Below are 24,437 nucleotides of genomic sequence, written 5' to 3'. Positions count from 1 at the left end.
GAAATTCTGAAGTCATGACTGCTCAATAATAATGTGCTAAAATATGAGAATGTGAAAATAAAATAGGTCATTTCAGTTAACTTCATCTACCACACACACAAAATAATGAGCCTAGAACACTAATATTGCTGTGAAAGCCTGGGAGGGTTCCGTGCTTTCTTTCTAGACTTGAGGGCATCTCTTTATAATCTTGAAGGCTGTTTCATGCAGTTTTAACTGTCATAACTTTTACTACCTTCAGCCATTCTTTCACTGATACCTTTTTCACTATGTGACATCTTTTTGAATCTCATTATTTCAAGACTATATTGCAGGTTGGAAGTTATGGATGAAAGTATTTTAAGGCAGATATTTTTCTCTTGGAAAACAAAAACAGAACAATGACATTTTCTGTCCTGAGACTACTATAAATATTAAATATCTCCTTTTGGACACAATTGCTTTTGCTCTTGGAATGCCATCAGAATGCTCTCCAACAATGACAATATTCTCAAGAGACACAGGATGTAGAGCTAGTGGATAATGAGGTTTGGTGTGTAATTGCTTTTGAAAGCTGGGACCCAATGATGATAGGATTCGTCACAGACATTGGGTGTCTAAGCAACTGTTGTTTCCTTTACAGTTGCTAATGAGATTTTCTCATTGTATGGGTACAATAGCCCAAACACTAGAATTTATATTATGTCAAAATCTGATAACAGTCACCGGCCTTGATTATTGAGATATTTACAAAATAGTGTAAGAAATAATTGCTCTCTTGACATAATTATTTAATCATTTAAATCAAATAATGAACAAATCATGTGACTGTTTTATGGTTCATATAGTAATCTGTAGGGTGACTTTTTGTTTCTAAAAGAAAATATCTTTGTATGATCACTGTTGAAATATTTATTTTAATTCAAATGGTCTGCTGTCATCTGAAATAAAGTTATACAATTTAAACAAATGCATGTGAATACATTCTTGTCCGTTGTTTATGCTAGTTTTTAAATGTTTACTTAATTATTTACTTTCCAAGGCCTTGAGTGATGTCTGATGACTCATAAGAGAGAATAAAATCAATAAATAATGAACACAGTCTATAAGAACTTAGATAGAAGTACAAGAAGAAAAATAGAGCATATGTTGAGTCCATTATGAAGATCATATTTACATAAATTTCCCATAAAGTCTACTGATGGAGAATGAATGACTCTAAAGGGAAAATAGGAGCATTAACAAAGCAATGAAGTTTTCATTAAGTAGAAAGAGACACATTAAAGAGTTGAGTTAAGCTTCGCTTATTAAATACTAAATTATATTTGGCTTATGATTTTCTTCAATCTAAGAATGACAAGTACTTTGCAGCAAACATTTGAACTTCAAAATTTATGAGCAATAAGAGAAATATTTTTCTTATATCTCTTTAATGTAGTAATTGGACAGTAGTAAGAAAGCCTGAGTTAATGGCAACTGCACATGCAATTGAGTTTCATGGAATTACAAAGAAAGCTGATAGTAAGGCAAACAGATGGAAATAGCACTGAGATAGCAACACTGATTTGTGTTTTTCTAAAACATTCCAGGTGTTGTCAAAGTGGATTATGGAGATGTGTCAGTCAGAAAAACACTAAGAGAACATCTGAAGTGTAAGCCTTTTTCTTGGTACCTAGAAAACATCTATCCGGACTCTCAAATCCCAAGACGTTATTACTCACTTGGTGAGGTATGAATTATTTATTTTGCTTAAGTTATAAATATATTTTGCAAATGGAGCAATTTCTAAGGAACTCAATAATTTTTTTCATGTTACAAATACTGCAAGGGTTTTAAATGGATCTATTTTAAATGACTTCTCATTGTTTTTCAAGGACTATGAAGGTCTTCTATGTGGGAAATGGAAAAGTATGGGAAAGTTTAAGATTGAACAAATGGTATTTTATTATTTCTTTACCAACAGGCTAACAAGGACGAGCATTTCTTTAAGTGTTTCTCGGGCATTTGATATTCCTCTGCTGAGAATTCTCTGTTAAGTTCCAAGCCCCATTTCGCAATTGGGTTGTTTGGTTTTGTGGTGTTTAATTTCTTGAGTTCTTTATATATTTTGGATATTAAACCTTTGTCAGATGAAGGGTTGGTGAAGATCTTTTCGCAGTCTGTAGGCTGTCGCTACTGACAGTGTCTTCTGCCTTACAGAAGCTTCTCAGCCTCATGAGGTCCCATTTATTAATCGTTGACATTAAGGCCTGGGCTGTTGGTGTACTGTTCAGGAAGTTGTTTCCTGTGCCTATGTGTCCCAGGCTCTTCCCTACTTTTTCCTCTAACTGAATTAATATGAATTTATTCTCTTAAATTTTTTCTGTGTACTTCAAAGAAGTTTCGCTTTTAGAGTTATGACCATTAATATTTTCTAGATTGAAAGCAAAACTCATATTTAAATTATAGCAAACCACTACAATTATGTAGCCACAATTTTGATACAATAATGTATTTTTAAACAATAAAATATATTTTCCAAACAAAATCTAAGACTGAAAAGTTTGTCATCAGTTATATTTCATAAATTACCTTAAATGTCTGGATCAATAGAGATAGATAGATTCTTCAACTGCTCCAATAGTCGAATCAATAGATAATAGTCAATCAATAAATCAATAAACACCAATACCATTTAAAATTTTTGGCTCATAAGTGAAAAAGTAAAATACATAAGTTGGATTTTAGTGTTGTAAAATGCATTCAACATTCATATGTCTGTACCATTCATCTCCAAAATACTTACATTGCTTAAAAATACACAACTGGCTTCATAATTCTACATGTATACATATAATAATCAATTGTTTAAAATGTGATATTTTCCTTTATTCATAATTTCCTACCTGCTATTGAACTAGTTTCTGATTCAATAAATATGTTAAGATTTTAATTATCATCTTGTAGGTAATAATAGTAAAATATGTAATAGCTATCCAGGTTCATTTCAGTATATTTGGTTATTGTTCACCTGTATGGAAAGAAAATAATGGGAGAAAATTTGATTGAATCAAAAGAAGCTGAGAGTTTTTGATGACTAATTTGAATTGGCTTTTCCAATATACGATCGGCCAAAGTTTTATCTTTCATCCACTGTGCATCTATTTTGTTTTAACGGAATCTTAGTTTTCATGTACTTACTATACATTGTGTAATGAAAAGTCTTATGTTTAGTAATACTGACAATATTTGACATATGTGTCTTCAGTCACTAATTAGTGCTGCTGTGACTTTGTTTTAATGGGGAGGAGACTGTATGCATGTTATTTGATTTTACAGAGGTTTATACTCAGAATGCATAAGAATGCATTTTAAACAAGAACAGTACTCTCACACAAGCCATAATAAACCACTGATAATCTCTCATGTGGTGTTTAATATGCCTGTCGCTTTATTGAAATACTGATTATCATGGAACTCAATCTAGCTACTTAAGAGAGCAGTGTTTCTGTTCTTGATATTGAGTGTTATTCTAAGTTTCTCAATACCACTGATAATAAATCACTGCCTCCCATTGAGGCAAGGGTGTGAGACAATCAAAGAGGGGACCTCTTTCTGAAACTCACTGAAACCACTGGGCTACTCCTGAAAACTCTTGAACTTAGTTGACTACACAAAACAAGGTGTTTACAGCCAAATTAAAATTTTAATTTCAAGCTTTGAGCAAATCAAGGAAATGTAATTGGCTTCTTTTAAAAGTAAAATTTAGTGCAGGCAAATTCCACTAGATAATGTGCTAGTTTTGAATCATCTATAAAAAATTCACAGTGATTCATTCGGCGTCTTTGCAATGTACATACATAGCATAGTGTATTGGGGAAAATCCCAAGGCAACCAGGGCAAGGCTCATATCTGGCTATCATAGTTTCATTTGAATTCAGGATGCAGTTTTGGCAGATACCTAAGCTAGACTGTCTGCTACAATGCCTGGGAAGTAACTAACTAATTATTTACTATGTTACTATTAATCAAGGTGGTTTCCATTAATTTCACTGTTTTTAAATGACAATACTTTGCTCAATCTGGGCTTTGCTTTGTCTTGCTTTTTAGTTAATGAAGAAACCATTACATATAAATTTGTGTGACTGGCTTAAAGGTCACTTAACAAGTGAAATTTTGAAGTCAAGATTCAAATAAATATTGAAACCTAGCACAATATCTCACACCTTTACTATAGCACATAAAGGAAAATACTTGAATTATACTCACTAAAATATTTTTACTATATAAATTTTGAGGTCTATTTTATATGCTAAGAATGCAAAGTTAAATTTAAAACGAACAAACAAAATTCCTTACCCTAAAGCCATTGTACTAAAATTAAAAGTTGATGCAGGGATGTGAAGAGGCCATCAAATAAGCAAAGGAAAACAAAGGAAATAAAAAGTGCTCCACATGAGCTCTCCTCAGTTCAATTTTGCTTAGCCATGGATTCACAATTTATGATGGGCATCTTGATAATGAGTTAGTGCTAAACTGCTAATGGACAGCAGTACGATATGAGGCTTTTTTTTTTTTTTTCTTTTTAATCTCTGTCATGTCTTTCATTCATCATGAACGGACTTTGTCTCCGGTGGAATTCCAAAGTTGTGTCAGATGTAGAAGCTACTTGTTATCAAATTATTTTTTAATCTAATCATGGACTTCTCCTTTAATTTCTAGTGAACTTTTTACCAATTTAAGATTTTGCGTATTTCTTTCATTTCTGTTTTGTAAATGGTTTATATATTTAATATTGTTCTAAGTTGATAAAAATTCAACATTTCTCCATCATCTTTTCTTTATTGCTTTCTTCATTCTGTCTGATGATGTAGCGGCTCATGGCTATTATATATCTACACCGAAATGAACATCAATAAAGTAATTCACGTCAGACATCATTACTTTACTGTCTGATGTTTACATCACTCTCAGGTAATGGAAATATTACTTTACCCAACCCACAAATTATCTGCAATAGTCAACCAAGAGTTAAGAGCTGTGCTATTGCTCTGAACTCAATCCTTTAAGTAACTTAATGAAGCATGTGTCATTTAGAATCAGCAAGCAGATCATAATGGAATAAGGAGGCTGAGCCCTTTGCAGCATTAACCTCTCTTAAGTCACCCTTTAGCTCATGTAGATTTAACTTGACAGGTTCAGATATTCTAAATATAAAGATTAATTCGGATACAAGATTGAAAAATATAACCTTCTGAAATAGAGTTGGCCCACATTTTTGAGCTTTGACAGGGTAGCATTCTGTATACATTGTGAGCTGTTTGGAACAAAGGACTATCAGAGGGCAAAAGGAGAGAAAGCAGGATTTTTGGAGCCAAATGACTTAACACTTGGTACTTAAAATTTCCATTTGCATGCTGCCTAGACATGTTTTGACATTGGTCTGTGCACTTTGTACCGTGTTGTTGACCTCAGCACTTTCTTTTCCTCTTAGAGCCATCAGCTAGTTAATGAATGCCCTCATATGCATAGTATTATATTTCTTAAATATTTCTGAAGAGCAAACTTAAACAGATAAAAATAGACATCTGCAAAGCTGCTAGGCTGCAGAGATTAAGTATAAAATCAGTAACTAATAAGTGTGGAAGCTAAAATACTTAAAGGCTTACCATCCTTGGTAATCAGATTTATTTATAGATTCACAATGTTCTTGACCTTTTAATAGGATAACCCAGTAAAAATAAGTCTCATTCTAGGTCAGACACACAAATGTAGCCATTCTCTATTCATGCTTTAATTCCAAAATCTTGGGGTCACAGCAGCTACTTTTCCATCCAGAATAAATGAGTTTGTTCATCTGTAGGTGAAATGTGTCATATTTTGATAATACAGAGTGGAGTTCACTTTGATTTTATTACTTACATAGTTATTGATACAAATAACTGCGAGGAAATTTAACTATATGTAGTTTGGCATCTGAGTAAAGTATATTTGGACTTGCTAAATATACAAGTTCTTTGTTCATTCTTTTGATTCACTCAAAGTCATAGGTATATATTTTAATTAATGTATATAAATACACAAACATAAAAGCAATTAGATTATGGAAGGAAAACATTACAATATAGAGTCACTATAAGTACTTGATAAGTTAAATGATACCCAATTTATTGACAGATGCATTTTTGTGATCAATATTTTCCAAATTTCTTGTCCAAGTATAAATGATGTTATCCTTTAGTTTTACAGTAGATTTTTTTAAGTGTAAAGACAGATTAGTGGGATGGGGACGATCCCTCTATTTTTAGATTAGAATAATATTGTTCTTGCCAATCCAGCCAAGGGGATAAAGCTAATTACTGCTAATAAGGACTTGGGTGATAGAAAAAACCACCCCCACCCTCCAATAACAAGAAAACAAACAAACAAACAAACAAATAAAAAACCAACGCCTAACCAAAACCACAGAAAAACCTGTGAAATGGCTTGCTGACTTCCAGCATCTACAATAAAATGGAAAAATAATACTCTTGTTTGTATTGTTTAGAATTATTTCCAAACAAAGAATGGTTATGTGAAAACAAAGAAAACTCAAAGCAGACAACCAATTAAAATTACAAGTGCCTTGGTCTTATGCTTTGCAGTCAGGAACAAGGCATAGGAAACAAGTCAATGGATGCCTAGACTTCCAAACTACCACAGTGTTCTAGTCTCTTTGAAGTAGGGCATAGAACACACATACAAGGGGTTCTTTTTTTTTAATTTTTAAAAATTTTGTTTCTTTTTAAAAATATACATTTATATTATTATACATGGGTAATATAAACTACATACAGAAGGAAGAACCATGAAACAATCAGGAATTATATAAATGTTACATTCACAGTGATTTGGCTATTTGTATTGGTCAAACTTGAAGTGAACATCTTTCCTATCTTGTTGGGTCTAAATTTCTGAGTGGAGATAAATATCTATCATATCTCATCTCTATTAACTTAAAATGTCTATCTTGGTCTAAAAACATCTTGACCCCTAACCTAATAAGCTTAATTGAAAGATGCAAGGGGTTCTTAATGGATAAAGTTCTTTGCTGGTTGGTCAACAGCCATTTCTCAACACTGACATCAATGACAGGTCAGGACCTTGCCCGCATCTTTCCCAATAATAGCCTTTAGGGTCACATGCTAAGCTGTGGTAACAAATTGTTCATAGGTCCCTGGTTTTCAAGTTAAGCACACCATAGTATGTCTATGTAGGTCAGAGGAAAACGTCCACCATGTAGGTCCGGGTGATAAAAGTTAAGTCTTCAGGATTCGAGGCAAATGACTTACCTGCTGAGCCATCTTACTGCCCCGGCTTTTAATCCACAGAACTTGTTTCCCAATTCTGGTTTTGAGGATCTTTGTTAATTAAGCTTATTATATAATTGTTACTATGGTCTTTCATTGTCACTGATCTACAATTACTCTTTCTTTGCTTGTTTCTTTTTTTTTTTTTTTTTAAGATTTATTTATTTATTATTTATACAGTGGTCTACATGAACATCTGTAGGCCAGAAGAGGGCATCAGGTTACATTATAGATGGTTGTGAGCCACAATGAGGTTCCTGGGAATTGAACTCAGGACCTCTGGAAGAGCAGTCAATGCTCTTAACCTCTGAGTTATCTCTCCAGCTCCTCTTTGCTTGTTTCTCACAGGCATCTTTTATAATATCCTCACTTATCTGAAAGGCAGAACTGGCAATTCCCACATTCACTATAATAACTTTATGTATTTGTTTTGTTTGTCATTTCACTAATGTAATGGGAGACAAGTTCCCAAGGTTTAAAAGTTCCCAGGAGATTATTGAAGCACACTTCTGGATTTGTCTGTACCTGTTATTCCTACAGACAATAGGGTAGAAAAGATACTTCCCTAAATGTGGACTGCACCAGCCACATGCTGTACGATAGAAGATGAACCGAAAAAGAACAGAAGGGAGGGAGCAGTGCAGCTTCTCTCTCTGCTTCCTGGCTGCTATGTCTGCTCTGCTCTACTCACCCACGCCTTTACACCACAAAGGAATACAATTTCCAAGACCATCTGTAAATACCACCCTTTCTCTTTTATGCTATTTTGTTTAGGTATTTTTGGCAAAGCGACAGAGCAAAGAAAAATGAACACAGTGGGTGATAAGCTGGTATTCACGAATAAATAATTTTTGTTATGGTGGAGGTGGTACTGGCTGCATAAGCTTATACGAAGGTTTAGCTTCAGCTTCTGCACATGCGCAGTTTGCAGAATGATGTGACCCTGTGTACATTAATCTAAGCTCATTCTGACAAATTTACTAAACCACCAATTCATGCTATTTCCATTCTCCCAGCTTTAGTATCCAGGCAGCTTGACAGACTTAACTTTTTTCAGATACAATAACCACTTTGTGTTACACTCTGAAGGACAAGTGATACTACTTGTACATAAATTAAGATGCCTCAAGCATGGCTGCAGCTTCAAGAAATAGGACACTGTTCTACTAATAAAAATAGATATATTTTTTAATTCCTTTGAAATGACATTATCCTAGTAAAACCAAAAGAATACTAGGTCGCAGACCAAAAATGAAAAATAGAAAGAAAAAGCAAAAAGAAAAGATTAGGTGACTTTGACAACAAAATGAGATACTGAGGTAGATTCACAGACCTGACAGTCGATGGTGCCACATTCATCAATTGGCTTGGCATGGCCATCATTTTGCTAAGGATCAGGAAGAAGAAAGGATGGGTCAAATAGAAATTAGGGCAGCATAGTTCCTAAGTCTAGCATTTAGTGATGAGGAATTCTTTCCAGCTAATTTAAAACTAGTAGCAAGACCTGGGAAGGGCTTTTTGCATGTAGGTGGAGTCTCTATTTTGTCATCTGAAGCATGGCAGCATTTTGGTGCAGGGATTCTGGAAACTCAGTAGTTGAAGCTCCCTTTTAAGAGAAAGCTGAGAATAAAGCCAAAATCCAACAAGAAAGGCCAAAGGGGGAAATAAAATGCAAGTTTCAGACAATAAATAAACACACAAAAACAAATCAAAAAAAGGAAAGGTAAACAAAACTAAGAGATTAAAAAATAGTAGAGGCCTTTTAATAAACACTGTTTAAAAGTACAGAGAAGGCAATTCTCTCTAAAAAAGTAGGAAATGGTCCCTTATTCACCTTCCCACTTAAAAGGTGAAGAAAAATGGATTCATGCAAAGAAAGAAAAAATAATTGGAAAAAAACTATCCAAAAGAATGAATGCTAAAGGACTATATAATCAGAAGTACATATATCACTATAGATAGTGAAAATATGTTGAAATTTTAGATACAACCTAATAATTAAAAAGAAACTAAAATATAAAATACATGTTGTGAACTGTAATATGGAAAAGGACAGTAACACTCAAATTTAGCAAAACCCTAAGATGCATCATTAAAATTTGGGAAATTATCAAAAATTGAAGAACAAGTAGCCTCAGAAATAATTGCCTGGCAATTGATGACATACAATCCATAGTCTTAACAGAGTAACCCACTGTATTTTTAAGAGCACGAAAGAAGGGAGTACAGTAGACAGATACCACCTGCAGTTGCAGATTACTAGATTAATAACAATTGATTAGCAACTGTGGGCATGGAGCTGTGAGCAAAGAGTGGGCTTGTTTTCTATAAATGAAGAGCTTTGTAGCCAATGCATAATAACAATGTAAAAATACAATATTATGTGTTTCAATGTATATAATAAGAATATCTCTTTAGATGGAACAGATTTACAGAATTCCAGAAGCAGGGTAGATAAATGCAATTATATACTTGGGTGTTGAATAAAGAAAATGGTTTAAAAATACACCACTTAATACTGGTATTCCTCCTCTAGTTTCTGTTTCATATCAATTCATACTTGATTTAGAAATTTTAGTAACTTTAACCCTAATAAATCATTTTTAAATTATGTCAAGCTCAAATACGTATAAATTTTATCTTAATTGTGGAACTAATACAATATTAGTCCTATTTCTGCACTTGAAAACTTAATCTTGCTTTTGAGGAATTAGCAAGATGAAATGGTATTTATCTGTTAACATTGGTTTGTGGACTAAAATACTTTCTGTTAAGATTAGCATTACAAATAAAAAAATGTACAAATGTCTAGTCACAGAAACAGACCATGCAATTACTTTTATTATTGAACAGTATAGAATATAGAATATATATATCTAAAAGTATAAATTCAAGTTCAAATCCAATTTATTTTCATTTTCTTACATACGACTCTATAGGAGTTCTTGAATTGATGAATTATTTTGAATGAATTTCAAAATACCCTAAAGTGTAAAAGTCTTTGATAAGATGTACAGAGAGCTCCCCTCACTTCTTGAATAGATGCTAATTCCAATATTGTTTCAAAACCAATATTGTTTCAATTCAAGCTAGGAAGAATTTAGAAATAAGTTTAAGACTAATTATAAATATAAAAGAATAAGGTCACATTTTAAAGCACTTGTCTGGGAGAATTTCTTATGAACTCGTGTTATTTAGTTAACAGTATCAGAATGAGTTTGTGGCTTATGCATTTGACTTTGTTTGACTCTCCCATTTGTGTGTGTGTTTTCTTTAGATAAGAAATGTTGAAACGAATCAGTGCTTAGACAACATGGGCCGCAAAGAAAATGAAAAAGTGGGTATTTTCAACTGCCACGGCATGGGAGGTAACCAGGTACGCAGCCTTTTATTGTCAACTCCTTACTTGTGGGTGGGAAAGGAGGGATACTATTAAAACAATCAGTGTAGGGCCTGGTTTACATGCCCAGGATAAATGGATAGCCATTCCAATAAACACCTAATTATGTTTGTCTCATTGTTCCAAGTATCTTAAGACAGCAATGCAGGATTAAATGAAAAAGTCAAAACTTAAAATCAGCCTACAGTATATTATAACATCTCATTTTGTCATGATGCATAAATGCCCATGCTTTGCTCTGCTGTTAACTGAGTAAGAAAATAATGTTTCTACAGCTGAAATGCTTTCCTGGGGGGGGGGGTGGTTATTCTGTATTTGCTTTGCTAATTTATACATGTATAAGTCTTTCTAAGAGCCTCGAGTTTCAATAAATTTTGAAGCCCATGAGTCAGCATGAGCAGATAAAAATCTAGAATGAATTTTTTAAAAATTATTTTTAATTTGTTCACTTTATATCACAAGTGTAGCTCCCTACGTCGTCACTTCTCTATCGAAACCTGCCTCCTTCATACCCTCTCCTTCCCTCTCCTAGTCCTCACAAAGAGGAGCCCACCTCCGCTAACATCTGACCTCATCCTATAAAGTCTCATCTGGACTGCCTGTATCTTCTTTCTCTATAGCCTGGCAAGGCCACCATGCCAGTGGGGAATGATCAAAGCCAGAGTCCATGTCAAAAGTAACCCCTACTCCCCATATTATGGGACCCACAAGCACACTATGCTGCCTATCTCCTACATCTGAACAAAGGGTCCAGGCACACACAATGCATGGTCCTTGGTTGGTGCATCAGTCTTTGTAGCACTCCTCTTCTCTGCCCGAATTTGTTAAAAAATAGTTCATGAATTTGAAAGAGATAAGAGAGATATAGAAGAAGGCTTGTAGGAAGAAAAATAAAGGAGAAATTATCTAATTAAATTATAATTAAAAATAATTTAAAAACTTGAAAGTCAAGGCAACATTCAGAGGCTTATGCTGAAAGGAAGAAAAAGATGCCCTGAATCCTTTAGTATTGCTCAGTTAACAGCAATGTCTTATCTATTCTAAAAACCGAATAGTATAAAAAGTTAAGCCTATAAACTCTATTATAATGATCTTTCGCTTTTATAAAACTAAGATATTTAATAAGATATTTAAATATTTTACTTACTTTAAAAAAGAACATTTTCAGGGTTTTATTCTGAGATGCCCTTCCTATTTTATAGTTTATTCTTTCATGTTGTCATGGAAGCAATATCAATTTTTTATGTTTACACAGTTATGAGTTTTTACAAGTAGCCCCCAGAGGATAGAAATATTCACACTCTCCATCTTGCTTTTATACAAAAGTCATAGCAACACAATTGTTTTTTACTTCATTTCTATTTCTATGGTGTTTGCATATTAGTTTGCTTTTAGGAAGTCTCTGTTAGCGTTGGGTTTCTTATATAGCTGGGGGTGGTTTTGAAATGCTAGTCTTCCTGCCTACATCTTTTATGTGCTGGGATTACATGCTGGAACCACCATGGCAAGCTTACGCCAGCTCCATCTCGAAAATGAGGCGTTTACTTGTTGATAAGGATACATTAGCTACACCTCTTTACTTATGAATATTTGATGGTTGCTCTTTATGTTAATTTTAATTAGTGTATGAAACAATGGGTTTGCTGTGGTATTTTTAATTTATTTACACTTTAACCATTATATTCTGCTGTTATTTGCATGCCCAGTGTCCTCTCTCTCTTAGCCTTCTTCTGCTCTGACTGGTCCCATTCCTCCTCCCAAACAGTCATTAAAGTTTCGTATATTTTATCTCTCAGTGTAGTTCCTTGTTGCTCCCTTCCCTCTCCTTTTAGAGCTTTCTCACCCTTTGTAAACAGAATTTTAATTTCATGTCTTATACCTCCACACATGCATATGGTATGTATAAATTTAAACTACATACTACATACGAAAGAAAACTACATACTAGATATGAAAGAAAACCTCCAATACTTGACATTATGGGTTTGAATTGTTGTGCTTCTCATGATGAAATTATTATAGTTTTATTCCATATTGCATTTATTCCATATTCTATTGTACATATCACCAAGGTTTCTTTAACAATCAATCTACTGGTAGACATTTAACTGGTTCTATATTGTAGATCTGTGAATAGTGCAGCAGCAAACACACTGATTCTGGAATATCTTTGGAATGCTGACTTAGACTCATTTGGATTTATACCCAGGAGCGTAGTATCTGGATCACAGGGTATATCTACTTTTTAAAATTTTTGTTGAAGTTTCATGTTTATTTCTATAATGACTGCACATACTTCTGTTTCTACTGTCATTGTCTAAAAAGGGACCTCTTTCTCCATTCCCTCTACAGCATTTTTCTTTCTGTATAAGTCATTCTAATTAGGGTAAGATAGAATCTCAATATAGATTAAATTGCCTTTATTTGAAAGCTACTGATACAGAGGTCATTCATATCTTTAAATGGTTATTTGTATTCTTCTAAGGACTTTCTATTCATTCTCTTATTTCATAACTATAATTTGCTTTGTTGGTGTTTAATTGTTGTATATTTACAGATATGAATTTTCTGTAAGAAGAATAATTGGCAAAGATTTTACTTTCATTTCTTTTCATGCTGCTGAGTATGCAGAAGATTTGCTTTAATAATTATATTTATTGATTTCAGGGATACAAGCCATAGCATGTATATATGTAGGCCAGATGTCAATTTATTTTTAAAAATTAGGTTCTCTTCTTCTATGTGGATCAAACTCAGTTCACCAGCCTAGGCAGCAAGTGCTATTACCCACAGAACCATTTCATCAGTCCAATTATTTTTTATGGAATTTTACTTGACAATTTGAGGGATTATTTCCTGTGTTGTAAGAACACTTTCGAGAAAGATCTTGGCAGCATTTATATCTTGTAGTCCTTTGCACTAGCAGTTCCTGTTTTAATTCTTAATATATTTAATCAATTTTTAATTGATTTTGTGAAGATTGAGAAATATGGTTCTAATTCAATTATTTGACACATATATGTCCAGTTTTCCAGGCACAGATTGTTAAAGAGCCTATCTTTTTTCCAGTGTGTGTGTGTGTTTGTTTGTTTGTTTTTTACATCATTATCTGAGATTCCATCACTATAGTATGGGTGTTTATTTCTCTAATTTATTATATTGGGTTATATAACTTATACTTTTTAATATGATGTTTTTATTGCAATAGATCCACAGTATAATTTGAGAACAATATTGTGATGCACTATCATTGCTGTTTTTGCTAAAGATTACACTGAGTATCTGCAGTCTTTGGTGCTTCAATATGAATTTCCATAGTGTTTTAAGTAATTCTTTCGAGGATGTCATTTGAATTTTGATGAATATTGTGTTGAATGTATAGATTATTTTTACTAATATAGGTGCTATCACAATTCTACCAATCCATTAGTATTGAAAGTATGCTTACTGCATGCATTGGCTTTGGTTGGTACACAGTAAACCTACAACCCCTATCCAGATCTAGCCAATAGACATTCTCCAAAATTGTGTGGAGAGCAGGGACTGAGTTGGAACATGAACTCTGGTGCCTCCTATTTGACCACTTCCCTTTGGTAGGGAGACATGATGACACTCAGAGGAAGAGTAAGCTGGTACCAGGAAGAGACCTGATAGGCTGTGATCTTATAGTGTGGGACAAGGTCCCCCCCTTCTGTCACAGACCTAGGGGAGGGGAATAGGATGAAAGAGGGAGGGAGGGGGAAAGGGAAAATACAAGAGAGGGGATAACAAGTGATATGTAATCTGAATAAATTACTTAAACGATAATTTAAAAAAGAAGTCAAAGTAAAGCTTCCCTCCTTTTTAAAAAAAGTATGTTTATTGTCTAGTATTGTTTTTTTTGGCAGCTTAACATTTTCAGTGGAGATGCCTTTCATTTATTTATTTAAATGTATTACAAGTATTTCAATACATAATCTATAGATAATGGAATATTTTATTCTGTTCTAGTTTTTAGAAAGTTGGTTTTTGATTTATAGAAAATCTACTGGTGTTTTTATGTTGATTTTTTATATTACTATATTTGTGAAAGTATCAAGATAAGAGCTTTCAAGTGGTATTTTTTTTCTTTTTTTTTTTTATTAATTTATTCTTGTTACATCTCAATGTTTATCCCATCCCTTGTATCCTCCCATTCCCCCCCCCCATTTTCCCATTATTCCCCTCCCCTATGACTGTTCCTGAGGGGGATTACGTCCCCCTATATATTCTCATAGGGTATCAAGTCTCTTCTTGGCTACTTGCTGTCCTTCCTCTGAGTGCCACCAGGTCTCCCCCTCCAGGGGACATGGTCAAATGTGAGGCACCAGAGTATGTGAGAAAGTCGTATCACACTCTCCACTCAACTGTGGAGAATATTCTGACCATTGGCTAGATCTGGGAAGGGGTTTAAAGTTTACCTCCTGTATTGTCCTTGGCTGGTGCCTTAGTTTGAGCGGGACCCCTGGGCCCAAATCTGCCTATCATATTGTTCTACTTGTAGATTTCTAGGACCCTCTGGATCCTTTTATTTTGCTGTTCTCCCATGCGTCTCTCATTTAGAGTCCCAATAGGATGCCTTCCCCTCTGTCCCAGTTTCCTGGTAAGTGAAGGCTTTCGTGGGACATGCCCCTTGGGCTAGTATGCAGATATAAGTGAGTATATACCATTTGATTCTTTCTGCTTCTGGGTTAACTCACTCATTATGATCATTTCTAGCTCAATCCATTTATCCACAAATTTCGGGAATTCCTTGTTTTTAATAGCTGAGTAGTATTCCATAGTGTATATGTACCACAGTTTCTTTATCCACTCTTCTACTGAGGGACACTTAGGCTGTTTCCATGTTCTGGCACAGGAGACAACTTCCTGAACAGAACACCAACGGCCCAGGCCTTAATGTCAACCATTAATAAATGGGACCTCATGAGGCTGAGAAGCTTCTGTAAGGCAGGAGACACTGTCAAGAGAACAAAGCGACAGCCTACAGACTGGGAAAAAATCTTCACCAACCCTACATCTGACAAAGGTCTAATATCCAAAATATATAAAGAACTCAAGAAATTAAACACCACCAAACCGAATAACCCAATTGAGAAATGGGGCTTGGAACTAAACAGAGAATTCTCAACAGAGGAGTATCAAATGGCTGAGAAACACTTAAAGAAATGCTCAACCTCCTTAGTCATCAGGGAAATGCAAATCAAAACAACTCTGAGATTCCATCTTACACTCATCAGAATGGCTAAGATCAAAAATTCAAGCGACACCACATGCTGGCGAGGATGTGGGGAGAGAGGAACACTCCTTCATTGCTGGTGGGAATGCAAACTAGTACAGCCACTTTGGAAATCTATCTGGTGCTATCTCAGAAAAATGGGAATAGGGCTTCCTCAAGACCCAGCTATCCCACTCCTTGGAATATACCCAGAAGATGCTCCAGCACACAACAAGAAAATTTGCTCAACCATGTTCATAGCAGCCTTATTCAAGTGGTATTTTAAAGGCCTTTTAAGTAGAGAATAATGTCATGCTTTAGTACGGGTATTTTGACGTTTTCATTTATTACTTAATATCTTTAATGCATTCATTTTTTCCAATTATCTTATTGCTGTAATCTAGAATGGCACTATATAATGAAAGGAGAATATGTCCAGATTTGTTTAACTTCAGATTTTAAAAGTACTCTCACCTCCACTTATTTATTATAACATTGATATAGAATTCTCACATATAACCATAATTATGTTTGGTATCTTCCCTATTTTTATATGTAGTTTTATCAGGGTTTTGATGATAAAAAATGATGGACTTGATAAAAGCTTTTCCACATGTATCGAGAAGATCTTGTGATTTCTGTCTTAAAATCTACACAGGCTAAGTTATATTTATTATATTGGTTGCTTATGTTGAACCATCCTTGCATTCACAAATTAAACTTACTCTGTCATGGTAGCATATAATGTCATTTGATTTTGTTTGATTTGATTTTTTGCTTATACATTTATAGTGTTACACATATATACAATACACTACCTATAGCAAGAAGAACCATGACACAATCAGGAATTATATAACTGCTACATTCTTAGTGTTTTGCTATTTGTATTTGACAGCCTTGAAGAAAATATCTTTCCTATCTTGGTGCCTAAAATTCTAAATGTAAATCACCCTTACTCACATCTTGTCATTATCAACTTAAAATATCTATCTAGACCTAAAAACATCTTAACTCCTAAACAACTAAGCTTCATTGCAAAACTAAGCTACCTGGTCTTCACTCCATCAGAGACTTGAAAAGGAATAAACTTAATTATCTGAGTATGCCGGGAGTGCAGGTTAGTGGCTTTCCAAATCAGAAGATGAAAGAGACAGTTTGCTACCTGAATAGTCAACCCAAATTCTCTATAATGTTGGAGAATCTTCTTCAACCCATTGGCCCATTATACCTGACAGACATATTTGTGAGGCAGGAACAATTGAAGACATGCTTGTCCTGTCTTGGCAGAGTTTGGCTGTCGACTCTGTGTGCATCCAACCTTGCCCCCTTTTAGGCAGAATTCTGTCTGTGGTAGAAACAAGGACATTTTGCCCAGTGGCTTGTTTGCCACATTTGAAACCATCTCCACAAGGAGGTTCTTTGATGCTCACCATCCTCATTGAATTAGGCTGGTTGTTGCCAGGAGTTAACCTGTCTCATTGTCTCATTGTCAGTGAATCTTTAAAATAGTAAAAAAAAATTTTAAATGCCATATTCTTTATGTCTCCGAGGTTTTTGAAGACCTTATCTCACTATCCTACCTTATCTTTCTATAGAATCAAATCTATCTGCCTTACCTATGATGTATATTCTTGTGATAAAAATAGTCTAGTAATTAACATGACCATGATTTGATCAACTGACAATTAACTTGTACAACTTATTTATCCTAAATAGCCTGCAATAGCACCTTCAAAGTATTGAGCATAAACTTGTATTATAATTGAATTATATATATTACATACTAGAAATACATTTCTAGTAATATGTATTTTCATAATAATTCAATGATTTTTGGATTTCCTCTGGCTATGTTATAAATTTTCTTATTCATCTATAAATTTAATTCTTTTTGAAATTGAAATTGATTTTTAAATACATTATATTCTGATTACTATTTTCCTCCTGCAATTCCTAAGTGTTCTGTATACTCCCATCTACACAAATGCACATCCTTGCTTTCTCATTAGGATGCAAGCAGGCATGTAACATAGTTAGCAGTAGTAGTAGTATAGTAATAATATAAACTGAGATAAAGTAAAATCAAACAAACAAGAATAGGACAAAAAAATCCCAAACAAACAGAAGAGAAAGAGACAAAGAAAAGGCTCAATAAACACATACAGAAACACACAGACATTTAAACACACAGAAATCCTATATAAACACAGAACTGGAAACCGTAATATATACAACAGGCCCTGTAAGGTGTTGAAAAAAAACAAAACAGAACAGGACAAGGGACTTTGTTTTGTATTGACTAGACCTTAAAACATGGTTTGGATAGCCAGTGCGAATCTGTGACATAGCTGTCTGCTTTAACTCATCTATTGTGGTTCAAACTCCTCTCTCAGCAGACTGATTCAAACTGGCTTCTCTCAGCTTCTGATTGAATTGCTCTGTGTGGCCTTATACTAACTTTGTCAATATATTCTAATCGTCTGGCTTCTTCTCATTCTCTGGCTCATTCTGTCTTTGTTGTGTCTAGCTTGTTTTCTTTCTGCACCCATTTTTCGTACAACAGTCCCTGTGAAACTGTCTCCTTATCTCTTTTAAATTGCCTCTCTGTTGTCTCAGTTCTAGTGAGAACAATTATCAGTCACATAAACTTAACAGTCTGAATGTTTTCGTAGTGACCCTTTGATGCAATGATCCTTCGTAACTGCAGCCCTGATCATCTGTCTTCAACAGCAAGCAGTCCATTTCAGCATCAAGGTTTTCCAGTGTGCCAGTCTGATGAACAAGCTGCCCTTCTTCTGCTGGTTTTTTGAGCTGTTGGCATGGTGATTGGTGGTGGTGGTGGAGGTGGGATCTGCTTTCTGTGTTGGTGTCTTTCTGGTTCTCTTCTTTCTTTGAGTCATGCATTTCATAAGGAATCTTCTCTTACTTGGATCTGATCTTTATCAATTGTGATGGAACCCATAGTCTTTCATCACCTATGGAAATATAAACAAAACCTCCCTCCTCGTTTCCATTGTCATGTTAAAACATCTTTAGAATATACAAGGTGATATAATTCAGTAGTTTATTTATTCTCTACAATCCAGTGTCTCATCTAATCTTATTAACTCTTTCTGTCTATCAAGGTACAATTAGATCTTTATGAATCCACACATAAACTAAACAGAAAGGGGGAAGATGTAGAGAAATTTTAATTCCACCACATGGCTACTCTGGTCACATACAAAGACCTTCTAGCTGGCTGGAATTCAGACACACCCTTAGTAAACACCTTTAAATCCAAACAGTGAAGGAAAAGTTAGTTTGTAGATGGAAGCCACCATGTTTGAAACTGATGTCTTAATGAGGGACAGATAAAATGATGAATCAGAGAATATTTTACAGGTAAGTCAGAGATAAGATAAACTCAGCTCTTGCGAGCACACAAAGAAAAAAGGGGCTATTTGAGAGAGCATTGCAGAGAGAGAAAGGGAGGAGGAAGCAGTTTTAGCAGGACAGTTGGAAAAAGACAGGGTGCAGAGAGCAATAAAGGTAGACACAGGTAAAACCAGAATGATCTAGAGAATGAGAAGGACCCAGAAGATTAGAACATATTGCCAAAGTTAATATGATCACCAATTCAATCAGAAGCCAAGAGAAGCCAGTTTGCATCACTCAGCTTGGAGAGGAGTTTGAGCCAGATCAGTTGAGCAGAGCCAGACAGGCAGAGTTCAGGGGAGCAGGAGAAGGGGAGCTTGTTCAGCAGGAAGTCTCATAGGCTTAAAAAAATTCTACGAATAGATTAGATTGGAAGCTATAAGCATCCAGGACTAGGGTTAGGTTGGCAATCAGATGCAGAAGGCCTCTAAAATGACAATTACATCAGGAGGATAAAAGTTACTTTTACAATATAGAGAAAAATAAGTTTTCATTTGATAGCGGTTGTCCAACTTTACTCTCAGCATTGGCATCTCATCAATTCTAGTGCAGGCCTTGTGCATGCTTCCACAGTCTCTGTGGCTACATGTGTACATCGGTGCTGCTGTATCCTTGTTTGCTTGATGACCTCAGCCCACTCTGATTCTTAGAATTATTCTACCTTAGCTATGAGGGGAGGGAACTGGTAAAGAAATTCCAATTATCACTGAGTGTTCCACTCACTCTCTGCATCTTATCCAGATGTGGGTCTCTATATTTTTTTCCATCTATTGTAGGTGGAAGCTTTTCTGGTGGTCACTGAGAAAGACACAGGTCTATGGTATAGCAGAATTTCATGAGAAATTATTATTATTTTTTTAATCTTCTTTAGCAGAACATTACTACTTGTGTTACTCTGGATCCATAGCATATCAAGTCTTAAGTTCTTGACCACCCAAGCTTTGTCAGTGATAGGTTCTATGTCATGGAATGGGCCCTAAATCCAATGAGATCTTATTTGGTTAATACTATAAACTTTGTGCCACAAATACACTGGAACATTTTAAATGCAGGTCATCATTGTAGATAAAAGGGTTTGTAACCAGGATAGTATTTATCTTTATCCTTTGTTGGCATGCAGATAAAACAAATTCTAGTCAGTAGATCTGAAGTCTCTAGGTAGGTACCAGATTGACTTCTTCCTGCTCAGTGAGTTATGTAAGAGTTGTCTTCCACAATAGGACCTTACTATCAGTTTGTGGAGAGCAACCAATGGCCTTGGCAATAGACTAAGTTGTTTGATGGTTAGCATGCAGCTCTTTTGGCCAATGACTCAATTAGATTAAGCCATTCCTGGAACTGGAAGCATTTCAAATGAAAGATGTCCAGTTGTGTCTTTCCTGTTTTTAAAAGATGTTTCTATTGTATTAGATTTCTGTAAAACTCATCAAATGGCCTTTAGTTTTAACTGTTCCTTCCCATATTACCGCTCAACTCCCCATTCCCTCCCTCTCCCATTTGATCTTTCTATCCTAGTATTCCCTCTACCCTCATTCATCCATAATTATATATTTTATTTCCCTTTCCTAAGGGGATCAAATCTTTCCTCTTAGTCCTTTATTTAATGTCTGTGGTTGTATGTATTGTAGTCTGCTTTTTAAAGAATTAATGGATAGTAACTACATATTAGTGAGTACATGCTATATTGTCTTTTTAGGTCTGTTTTAATGTATTTAAGATGATTTTTTTTCTAGCTCTGTTCATTTATCTGAAATTTTCATGATTTCATTTGTTTGAGTAATATTCCCCTGTGTAAATAAATGTAGCACGTTTTCTTTATCCATTCATTTGCTGTCAGACATCTGTCTGTGTCCAATTTCTTGCTATGAAGATTAGAGTAGCTATGAACATGGTAGAACAAGCACCTCTGTTATAAACTGTAGGGTCCCTTTGGTGTATGCCCATCTGGGTAGTGACATAGACTGATTCCCATCTTCTTGAGGAACTATCACATTCATTGTTTATGGTGGGTGTACAAATTTTCACTCCTAACATCAGTACATAAGTGTTCCTTTACTCCACATCATTTCCAACATAAGCTGTTATTTGATTTATTATCTTGGAAACTCAGATAGGTGTAAAATGAAATCTAAATTTCTCTGATGAAAAAGATATCAGACATTTCGTTAAGTGCTTCTCAGCTATTTATGTCTTCTGTCTCTTTTGGTTAGTTTTCCCAAGTGGCTTATGAACTTTTGTTATCTTCTTACAGAACCATTACTTTTATTAAAGTTTTATGTATTGCTTATTTAATCTTCATTTGTTTCATTTCATTCCTTCACTATTTCCAACTTTCTACTTCTGCTTCATTTCTTTGTGCATGTTCTAAGATATGACAAAAAAATAACTTGTTTCAAATTCATCTGCACCTACTCTCCACCAATTTCTTACATATCCCTAGCACTGTTTCTCTTAATGTCAAAATTCCAGTTTTCTAAAAACCTACTTTGTCCACTTGGTGCTGCATATGTATAAGCTACCAACAACAACATGACTGCCTTAGGTGGCCTATCAGAAGAAAAGTGACTCTCTATGTTTTGGGTAGTCTCGTGCAGGTCTTATGATGCAATCACAGCTATTGGGATTTCATGTGAACAACAAGTATATTGTATCTAGAACATAAATTTCTCAGATTCCTTCTTTTTCATCATTACATTCCGTCTGTTCTTTTTTCTACCAGTGTCCTTGGATAGATGATGAATGATATCGATTGTCCAATTTAGGCTTGAACACTGCACAATCTCATGTTTTTAATACTTTGAACAATTGTGAGTCTCTATTAATTATCATATATTACAAAACAGGCTTCTCTTATGAAGGTTGAGAGCTATACTTATCTATGGTTATGAAGTCTATTATTTAATGAGTTAATACAATGGCAATTCAGGAAAGTCCATTATCTACCTAGACACTGGTTCTCAGTCATGTCAATGGTAGCACACAAGAACTCTATCTTATTATGATAGGCAGATTTGGGCCCAGGGTCCTGCTCAAACTAAGGCACCAGCCAAGGACAATACAGGCAGTAAACTTTAAACCCCTACCCAGATCTAGCCAATGGGCAGAACATTCTCCACACTGAGTGAAGAGTGAGGTATGACTTTCACACATACTCTGGTGCCCCATATTTGACCATGTCCTCTGGAGGGGGAGACCTGGTGGCACTCAGAGAAAGGAGAGCAGGTTGCCGAGAAGAGACTTGATACCCTATGAGCATAACAGGGGGAGGAAATCCCCCCCAGGAACAGTCATAGAGGAGGGGAATAATGGGAAAATGGGAGGGAGGGAAGAATGGGAGGATACAAGGGATGGGATAACCATTGAGATGTAACAAGAATAAAATAATACAAAGTTTAAAAAACTCTATTTTGTTTTTGTTTGTTTGTTTTTGTTTGTTTTGTTTTTTGTTTGTTTTTTTAAGAACTCTATCTTGTAAACTGAGTTTGAAATTCATTATGAAAATAGTTACTCCCATTACACTTTTGCTACCCATTATATCAATGGGATTAATTATTGTAGGGTGGCCATTATTGTAGTTCTTGTGGTGAAAACTACATAAAACTACCGATTGTTTTTTCTCACACTAGTAACGTGCTTTGCACTTTCTACCATGGTGATAGCTAGACAGTAGTCATTATTGCTGGAAACTATCCTCTTAGAATTGCTTTAGCTGTACTCCAATGTTCTGATTAACTGTGATTTCATGTACATCTTATTCTAGGAAGTTTTAATGTACAAGAGTACATTTTTTTCAACCTCTAAGAATCCCAGAAATTTTATTAATTTTCATTCCTATTTATTTTTAGTTGTATTTTGCTATTACCTAGGAAGACAAAAGAAATTATTTAAAGGTTTTTGTATCATGGAAATTTTAACTGTAACCTACAATGAGATCTGTTTTAGAGATGGCTTTACGGAATAGTTCGAAGAATGTATATTATTTAGCTGTCAGCTAGAATATTCTGTAGCTATTTGTCTGTTCTTTTGATTTATGATATAGATTATTTTAATTCAAGTTCCTTGTTTAATTTAATCTAGATTTTGTGCCTTATGATGAGTGAGGTTTATAGAAACTATTGACTGATTCTATAGAGTTATCTAAATTTTCTTTCAATTAGTGTTTGTTGTATGTAATTAATATCCCTAATAACTTACAACTGTTAGAGCTTCATGAATTATCAACCGTATTAATATATAGTGGTCTTTATCTCTTCTGCCTAATTTTGCCTCAAAATCTGCTGATTAAATGTCAGAATAACTGTCCAAGATTGATTTTGGCTTCCAATTCTTTGTTTTTTCTACATTGACTTTTATATTTTCATTGTCAATGGATCTAGTTTTTAAATCCTTTCAGTTCCTTTCTGTAATTTATTGAGTGATTAAAGATATTTTATATTAAGGTTATTACTGAGAAATGTTTAATAATTCCTATTGTCACTTTTGGTTTTGGCTAGATTATTGACTAATATTTTTCTCACTTCTTAGATTCGTCTTTTCTGGATTACTGTGATGAATTTCTCTGTAGCTCTCCTTTGTTCATGTAGTCCTATTATGAAATTATTCTTCCTGTGCTTCAGTGGTTGAGAGTGCCCCTTTCTATCCTTTGTTATAGTATTACAGTAAGTACTTTATACACTGAGGGCTTGGAGTACATGAGCTGCTAAATTTATGAGTGTCTTAAAATGCTTTTACATCTATAACGGTTTTAAAAGATAGTTTTCCTGGATATTGCACTCTTAGTTTCAAGTGTTTACTTTCAGGCATTGAAACTTCCTATTCCATGCATGTCTGGCATTTAGTGTCCTTGATGAAAGATCTCATAGCATTCTGATGTACTTGCCTTTGAGTGGAGCTGGCATGTTTTTTATTACAGCTTTTGGTAGTCATTGTTTACACTGTTTTTGTTTTTTTCTCTTTTTTATTCAGATTACATCTAAGTTGTTATCCCATCCCTTGGATCCTCCCATTCATTGTGTTTGGAAGTCTTGACAGGAACATTTTCCAATATGAGAAACTTGTTAACGTGATATCATCT

At 34.6% G+C, this 24,437-nt stretch overlaps 1 protein-coding gene across 2 annotated transcripts in view; it reads left to right on the top strand.

The window, feature by feature from the left end:
• Galnt13 (polypeptide N-acetylgalactosaminyltransferase 13) overlaps positions 1 to 24,437 on the top strand; it is a 447,668-nt gene that overhangs the window by 385,130 nt on the left and 38,101 nt on the right. For both annotated transcript variants that reach the window (XM_051166208.1, XM_051166210.1), the window contains exons 8-9: positions 1,569 to 1,708; positions 10,585 to 10,683. In XM_051166208.1, coding sequence (XP_051022165.1) covers positions 1,569 to 1,708; positions 10,585 to 10,683 — 239 coding nt within the window. The remainder of the gene's footprint in view (positions 1 to 1,568; positions 1,709 to 10,584; positions 10,684 to 24,437) is intronic.

Source organism: Acomys russatus, chromosome 24, assembly GCF_903995435.1.
Source record: "Acomys russatus chromosome 24, mAcoRus1.1, whole genome shotgun sequence".
Lineage (NCBI taxonomy): Eukaryota > Metazoa > Chordata > Mammalia > Rodentia > Muridae > Acomys > Acomys russatus.
This window is presented reverse-complemented; position numbering and strand designations above follow the sequence as displayed.